The sequence below is a fragment of the Labrus mixtus genome, chromosome 8 (genome assembly GCF_963584025.1).
Source record: "Labrus mixtus chromosome 8, fLabMix1.1, whole genome shotgun sequence".
Taxonomy (NCBI): Eukaryota; Metazoa; Chordata; class Actinopteri; order Labriformes; family Labridae; genus Labrus; species Labrus mixtus.
Window position 1 is genome coordinate 30,356,303 of NC_083619.1, and position 8,145 is coordinate 30,364,447.

At 43.9% G+C, this 8,145-nt stretch overlaps 1 protein-coding gene across 1 annotated transcript; it reads left to right on the forward strand.

The window, feature by feature from the left end:
• Positions 1 to 2,718: 2,718 nt before the first annotated feature.
• Positions 2,719 to 7,662, forward strand: LOC132979625 (armadillo repeat-containing protein 1-like). Its single transcript, XM_061045505.1, has 7 exons — positions 2,719 to 2,958; positions 4,108 to 4,301; positions 4,397 to 4,488; positions 4,644 to 4,833; positions 6,004 to 6,120; positions 6,569 to 6,643; positions 7,033 to 7,662. The coding sequence occupies exons 2-7, from the start codon at positions 4,140 to 4,142 to the stop codon at positions 7,222 to 7,224; spliced, it is 828 nt and encodes a 275-aa protein (XP_060901488.1). The 5' UTR covers positions 2,719 to 2,958; positions 4,108 to 4,139; the 3' UTR covers positions 7,225 to 7,662.
• The last annotated feature ends 483 nt before the right edge of the window (positions 7,663 to 8,145 follow it).

Consider the following 8,145-nt stretch of genomic DNA (forward strand, 5'->3'; position numbering starts at 1 on the left):
GGCTGTGTATGGTTCTTCCACCCGCTAATGAGGCTCCTGTTTGTTAAATTAATAAATTGTTAAATTGCCAATAAGTCTTTTTTCTTCAGACTTTAATCATTCAATCCACTAAACGACACCAAACAAGAGTCAACAGCAGAACAAGATGTTTGGCATTGGCAGAGAAGATTTTGCAAGTTTTTCATGAGCGAAACCCACATACTCAGCTCTGCTGCTCATCCCAAAAACGCATGTTCCTTACAAATGTGGCACCATTTAAAAGGGAAATAAACATGCTTTCCATTGGTATAATATTTATTGTCAAGAAGCATTGTTACAACAAAGAAATAAACACAAAACAACACAAATTTCCTTACTTTTTGTGCACGGTTTAGTACTTGATTTCTAATGCTTTAATTTGCTTGATTGGTTGTTGTTTGTTTGACCTTGCAAATCTACATTTTGTATTACTACTTGTTCTGCTTTTCATTTCTATTTTTGAAAAAAAAAGAGACTTCTTTTGCCTTTTTCTTGAAGTAAATATATATGTGTCAAAATTAACCCATAACATTATAGATGTAACTATATTTAATAATATTACATTTACATTCAAAATGAAAAAGAAATATTCAAGAGACGTGTTCTAATACCCCTCAGTAATAATCAGGTAACATAACACCCTTTTATTTATTTATATAATTCTCTTGAGTTTCGTTTTACCATTTTCTTTTTGATTGAAAACGAGAGGTATGCTTTCAAAAGAAAGGCCCAGGGGGCCAAACCAAAACATTTTAAACCAATATTAAATGGATAAGGAAGCCTAACAAGGTAAACAAGAGGTAAGAAACAAATTGCATGTTAAATAATTGTTTTGAGGGTATTTTATGGCTGATTTAAGACGTAGAAAGAAAGATATAGTGATTTCCTTTTTGTCCAGTATTGTTCAGCTCTTTTCTCTGCTGTAAAACTTTAAACATAGAGAAATAAAGCAGCGTGTCTTTGGAGTTATTAAAGCCAGAAAGACAGCTGCGGATCCATGTTTTCAATGGAGTTGACTGAGTTGTCAGTTCAGTCTTTAGTTCCTCAATAGTTTCTGAACAGAACGAGCTGTCTCAGATTTTAGTGCAGACTTTCTGATTGTTCTACATAGAGGAGGAAATATCTCTGTCCTCAGCAAGTTGTAGTCTATCTGCTGTTTTATGAACTGTGCTCCTTTTGTTTTAAAGACGTCAGTTCTTCAGAGCTGACACTAGAAGGATATCAAACTGTGCTGAATCCAAATCTGCACCTTCTGGACCAGTGTCCCCCCGACCCTAACTAAACAGAACAAGTCCTGCACAAGTCTCTGCTGCACTCTGCTGGACTAACATCTAAAACACCTCTTCACTCTGTATGCTATGATGTCATTTCCTTTTAATTTGAATAAACATTTAATTAATTAAGTATTCTGTATTTCACATATATTAACCTTCAGGTGTGTCAGTTAGAACTTAGTAAGGCACTATGTGTATTTGTTCTGTCCTAATCTTCAGGTAGTATACTGTAGGTTAGGTTCAGGTTAGTTTAAGTGTAAAGTGTGTAAACAAATTTATGAGGAATCAAAGCTGTTCAAATTGAATCATCAAGTTAGGACTCTGATTCTGATCCTGCCGAGCTGCGTTCTTTCTGTGAATTATACCTGCAGACTTTCCAGAGGGACTCGTCCAGAGTTCACTGGGAATAAATTATATATAAAGTTTTTAATGACTTTGTTTTTCCACACAACGTTAAAGACACTTTTTTCAGATTCTGGTGTAAATTGTCTTTAGGTCCTGACAGAAATTAATAACTCATGTTCTCTGAGAAAGGAACAAAGAAAATCATCTGTATCAGTTTGTAAGTCTGTAAAAACTTCAACCAATGTCTGCCACGAGGTACCAATCTGATGAACCAATCAGACGCCTCCCTGTCTCCCTGCTCGCTCTCTACCCATGGCGTGCTCTAGCTCGCACTCAAAGCATGAGCTGAGGTCCGCTTCTGGACCAACGGCGCTCGTGCATGTAAGTGAGGGGGCGTGGCTTATGAGGGAGCACAAAGGGGAGGGGGTGCAGACGGAGCACTGAGGGAATGCTACTTTCAAAATCATGCTAGTTTTAGAAAATTACCAACCCTGACTTTAAGTGTCAGGAAACTGGGTGCAGAGACTAAATTTGAACAAACTCAGTATTCACCTAATCAGCCGGTTCAGGAGCAGCTCAGGAGCGCTCGCTGTTCAGACCCCCCCTGTCAGGATCCTGTTTGTGCATGTGTGTGTAGCATATTCAATGACAGAGTGTAACATTTTATTTCCCCTCTCGGGATCAATAAATATATCTTCTTCAACGTATTTAATTCTTGAGATTTTTATTATTTTTATTGATAATAAAATGAAAGGAATACATGATAAATATATGTTTTATATGTTTTATATTTTCAACATTATTACATGTCATTACATTTTTTACTATGATTTGGCAAATGCATTGGGACATAAATGAACATTTGACGTTTTCTTTATGAAGGTTATGTGTTCAGTAAAGAGCCGTGTGGCAGCTTTAATCTTGTTTATGTGTTTGAGGTGCTCAGAGGAGGAGATAAACCACTTTAACTGATCCTACATCCGTTTGTTTGCAGCCACAGGGCGTGGGACCTTTAACTCCTACAACGCTGCAGCTCATTGGTCAGCACGATCAGGTGGCCGCCAGCCATCCAATCACAGGCGTGGGTCTTGATATGTCAACGTCCGGGTTCTTTTCAGCAGGAGGAGTCGCCGCATCATAATTTCTGTCACTGTGAATGGATCCATAAATGTACTTTTGTATTGAATTTAAATTTTAAAAACAACAACCCCTGAGTCGTGACGTCACCTGTCACCTGTCACCTGAGCGGTTGATGACAGCTCCAGGTGAGGCGTGAGTCCGACGGTGGAGAAGCTAACTGCTAACGTTAGCCCGCAGAGAGGTGAGCCGACACAGCAGCTCACACGGCTGCTCCGACCCCAAATAAGTCGCTCGAGAGGCGGCCTGTCGGAGTGACAAGCCCCGCTGTCGGTCGCGCATCCCCGGGTCTGCAGCGTGAGGCGCGCCGGAAGTCATGCTAAAATGTGACACTTTAACGCGTTCATGTGCACCAGAGCATAAAAACACACCCTGCTAATCTGACTGAATACTTTCTTTAAAATAGACAACTTTGTGGTTAATTCGGCGCCTTTCATCCTCCAGTTTATAATATTTAAAATCTTTAAATAACTGGAATAAAAGTGGGGATAAGGTGTTTGTCCACACCAGGTTCAGGTTTGAATTCCATTGATATGAACAATGTGAACATGTTAATACCATGTGTTACAGTGTCTGTTATTTTAATAAAACAGTACTTTAAGTGATGGGTGAGTAGAGGAATAGATCCATGGAAAAGTGAAATCAATCACCTGTCCGCTGTGCAGGAATAAAATATTGACCATGAACCACTACACGCTCTGTTCTGTTGCTCCATGAGGTTGTCAACATTTTCAATTCTTTGGTACTTTAAAAACCACGTGTTTAAAACGGACGCAATCTCTGAGTCAAACGGAACAGAAGCTTTAAACGTCTTCAGTCCGATTGTTTAATCAGGACTTCAGAATTCACTGAGTTCTCTTTGCAGACGTCACGTCGTGTATTCTGTAACCACATCGTACTGTACAGGGCTTTAACAGACGCACCGTCGTGGTGATACCTGTGACCGTGCTTTCTTTCATCACCCGGCGCCGACACTGTCTGCGTCTGTCACTGATCGTAAAGTCATTATCAGAAAAGAAAAATAATAAATGAAGTCAAAGTCAAAATGTTCCTGCAGGCCTGATACTCTCTGAGTGTAGTGAGATCTCAAACTGGACGTTTCCTGGTTTCACAGCGATCTGTTTGTCGCAGATTTTAAAATGAGGAAGATCGTTAAGTATTTAAAATATCCTCAACCTTATAAAGTAACGGAAAAGGGCGTGTTGGTCGATATTTTGACCCTGGAGCTCAGACGGCCTCCGACTGATTGAAAAGAGTTTTTAAACGTTTTCGGAAGCGACCCTGAACGCGTCGCAGTCTCAGAGCTTCATGTTTGAATGTTTGCTGTCTTCAGTTGGTTCGTGTATGGGTGACTGAAGAGCAGCCATGAGTGCGGAGCCGGACGCCCTGGCCGTGGTCAACCAGCTGCGGGACCTGGCCGCCGACCCCATGAACCGCAGGGCCATCGTCCAGGACCAGGGCTGCCTGCCAGGACTCATCCTGTTCCTGGATAACCCCAACCCTCAGGTCGTGTACTCCGCCCTCCTGGTGAGCTCAAAGATCATCGATTGCTTTTAGTTTGTCTGCCGTTCCCCCCCCCCCCCCCCCCCCTTCATCTGGCTGACTGTGATTGGTTGTTCCAGGCGATCCGTTACCTGGCAGAATGCCGAGCCAACCGGGAGAAGCTGAAGGGGGAGCTGGGGATGATGCTGAGCCTCCAGAACGTCGTGCAGAAGTGAGTCCTGATGTCACGAGAGCAGCGAGCAGACTCAGTTCTTAAATCTGTTCAGTTATTCAAACATCTCAAACAGAGTCCTAAACTGACCCCGAGTGTGTGACTGCTGCACTAAATGAGTCTTCCACTTCTAATGAGTAACTGGTCTCGTCCAGGTCGACGACTCCCGGGGAGACGAAGCTGCTGGCGTCTGAGATCTACGAGCTCCTTCAGGCGTCGGGCAGCGCCGACTCTGAGACAGCCGAGGAGACGGTCAGCAGCCGGCGTAAAGCCCAGTTCTTCCTGGGCTCGAGCAACAAGAGGGCCAAGACGGTCGTCCTCCACATCGACGGGCTGGACGACTCGGTGAGCGGGGAACAGCGGATGATGACATCACTCAGGGTTGTTTTTTCCCAGAAACAAAAAACAGACCGCTATTCACTGATATTATGAGAATCATCTCAGAGAGCTTCTAGCTTAGCTGAAATATTCTTTCAGTTTATTTAATTATTAACCAAACAAAAAATCTTTCACAGAGACAATAATTAACATCATTTCAAGAAGCTGCAGGCCAACACTACTCACATCCCACTCGTAGTTCTTCAGTGAGATGTGTAGAGAGGTAAATGATAAAGGTATCTTACTATCTGATCATTAAGGAAACATGTTGAAGTGCTGGCTTCTCTGACAACAATGCAGCAGCCAGTATGTCCTCCTTCTAACTTTAGATTCTGCTCCTGAATGCTCTGGATTTGTTTGGACCAGAGAAGGTAGGCGCTTTTAAGACACGCCCCCACACGGCCCGTTTTGGATGCCCCTCGGTTTGTCAGATATGAGAGCAGTTATCAGGTCAACAGGTGTTGCAGCGATGGAAGCGGGCAAGAGAAGTGGTTCAGATAGAAGTGATTGTACCCGACCTAAAAAGCCTCTGCATGTTTCTAATAAGCTCCACGAGCAGAAACGTGCTCAAACTAGGATCAATATTGGAGATGCTTTTGAAAAATGGAGAGAGGTTAGAACACAGAAAGGTTTACAGACCCATGCAGAGCTGGATAAACACTGAAGCTTCAGAGTCCACCACATGGTGACCTGTGTGAGCATGGACTCTAGAGAGGGGGGGGGGGGGAGACAGCTCTCTATGATGTTTAGAATTTAGACTGCAGTACCCATTTTAAACACTAGGGGGCAGAGTTACATACTGCTCCTTTGAGTTACAATTCAGTTAATGTCATTCAAAGAAGATCACTAAATGTTGTACCTGTCACAACAACACTGAACTTCTAACAAGGAGTGATTTGGAAACTCTGAGCAGAAACTTTAATCTAATTGTGGAGGCGTGCTCGACCTCGTCGTTAGGGATGACACATTCTTTCAAAGCCTGTGAAACCAGAAGTAAAAAAAGAACATGAATAACTCTTTAGTGATTATGTAAGCCACACTTTAAAAGTTTATAGATTACAAAATGTTTGCTCTCACGCCCACGTGAGAGAATCCTCTTCACTTACTGATCGTTTGGTGATGTCTGTTTTTCTGCAGAGTCGGAGGAGTCTGTGCGAGGAGGCTCTGCTGAAGATCAGAGGAGTCATCAGCTTCACCTTCCAGATGACCGTCAAGAGATGCATCGTCCGGATCCGCTCTGACCTGAAGGCCGAGGTCAGACCAGAATCGGCCTCCTTACACGCCACATCTATTTTCATCACTTCAAAATCAGCTAATTTTGATGCATAAGATTCAACTTTGTTTGGGGGATTTTCTGCCTTTATTTGAAAGAACAGTGGACAGAGTATAAAATAAGAGAGAGAGGGGAACGACATCGAGAGAGGAGCCAGGACCGCACGCTCTGAGGACTACAGCCTCTGTACATGAGGCACGGCCTAACCACTAGGCCATCTGCACCCCGATTAAGATTTGAAGCTGTAAAAAGAAGATAACGCTGTTTTACTCGTATCAAGGAGTAAAATGAAAATCACTTAATTTACGTTAAAGTAATTTAAAACTCAAACTTGGCTTCAGTCTAAGTGATAAGTGGGTGACGGAATAATCCCGTTCTCTTTTATTGAGGCAACAAAACAGCTGATAGTCGAATGTTTTGTGTTTTCAGGCTCTGGCGTCTGCGATTGCGTCCACTCTGGTGATGACGGCTCAGCAGGTGGTGAAAGGAGAGAACGGAGACGAGGTGAGTGTGAGCCGTTCACAGGACAGAGAGCGCCGCTGCTGTAAGCGTAAATCCTGCTCTTCCTAGTTCTTCAATATGTCCGCTGTGTCAGGTTAAAGTAACAGGCGTGTGGACGTTAACCTGCAAGGAGGACTGTTAGCAATGCTAACGTTAGCCACGCTCAGCAAACCTATTGTACATCGTTTACAGACGGCCAAATTCAACCCACAATGCACTGCTGTTTGGTTCACTTCCTTCATATGGTTGGGATGATGAACACTTGGAAGCGAACCGAGACCCCCGTTTTGAGGCGGACCAGAGTTCAGTTCGTTTGAGCGTTCCCGATGAGGGATCAATAAAGTTTATCGTTCAGTGTTTCCTGTGAGTCTGATGGAACTTTTCCTCCGCAGGTTTTGATCCCGTTTGCGGAGGACGGCTCGATGGCGGTGGAGCAGAATGTGAACCTGCCGGACTACCTCCCCGAGGACGAGAGTCCGTCTCAGGAGCCCGACAAGGCGGTGACCCGGGTGGGATCCGGTCAGGACGGGGCCGGCTGGCTCGGCACCGCCACCAACTTCCTGTCCCGCTCCTTCTACTGGTGACCCTGCAGGCCCCGCCCCCCCTCTGTTACACCTCCCGCCTCCTCTCAGAACCAAAATCTACCAGCTGCCAAATGTCACCTGTGTGTGTCGGCGGCAGAGAAAAACACTGAGACAAACTGCAGTCAGAGACGAGCCGGCCCCCCAGGAGGACCGTGGATTCTGTCTAAAGTCTCCGTGTGAACACGACCCTCCCTCTGTTACCAAAATGTCTTAAGAGCAGCAACATGAACAAACCGAGGACCGAGCAGGACCAACCTTCTTCTTTATTTATTATTAACCACCAGACTGAGTGAAGTTCAGTCAGCTGTGCCTTCACCTCCTCGTCATCTATCACATCACTTTAAATAAAGATCCAAAACTCAGATCTCAGCAGAGCGAGGCGTCGAATAATATCATGTCTGATTCAATGCTGGGCAGTAACGCATTACTAGTAACGCTTTACAGTAATGATATTACTTTTACTAGTAACGAGTAGTGTAACGAATTACTAATGAAAGTCCAGTAATAATATTCCAGTTACTCACGCAAACCTTACTGTTGTTGTTATTACCCCACTTCTGATTTAAAATGCAACAATCCCCAGATTCATTTCATCACGTCAGCCAGGCACGAAGGCAGCGAGCATCATGGTTACCAGGTTTAAAGTTTTCCTGCGGGGCTTCTTTTTAGGAGGTTGACTCTTTTTAGGTAGTTTTTTTTTTTTTTGGCCATTGGGCTTATTTTGTCAGTTGTTGTCACATACCTGGCAACCCTGGTTAGCATGGAAGATGGAAGCGCTCATGTTTACATTCAGCGGCCGGAAATATTCACACTACTTTAGTTTTCTTGAGAGGAAAGATGAAGAGAACATCGTTGTCAAATGTAGATTTTGTCCCGGTACTCGGTCTCACACGACCTCAAACCTCCTTAAGCACTTACAAC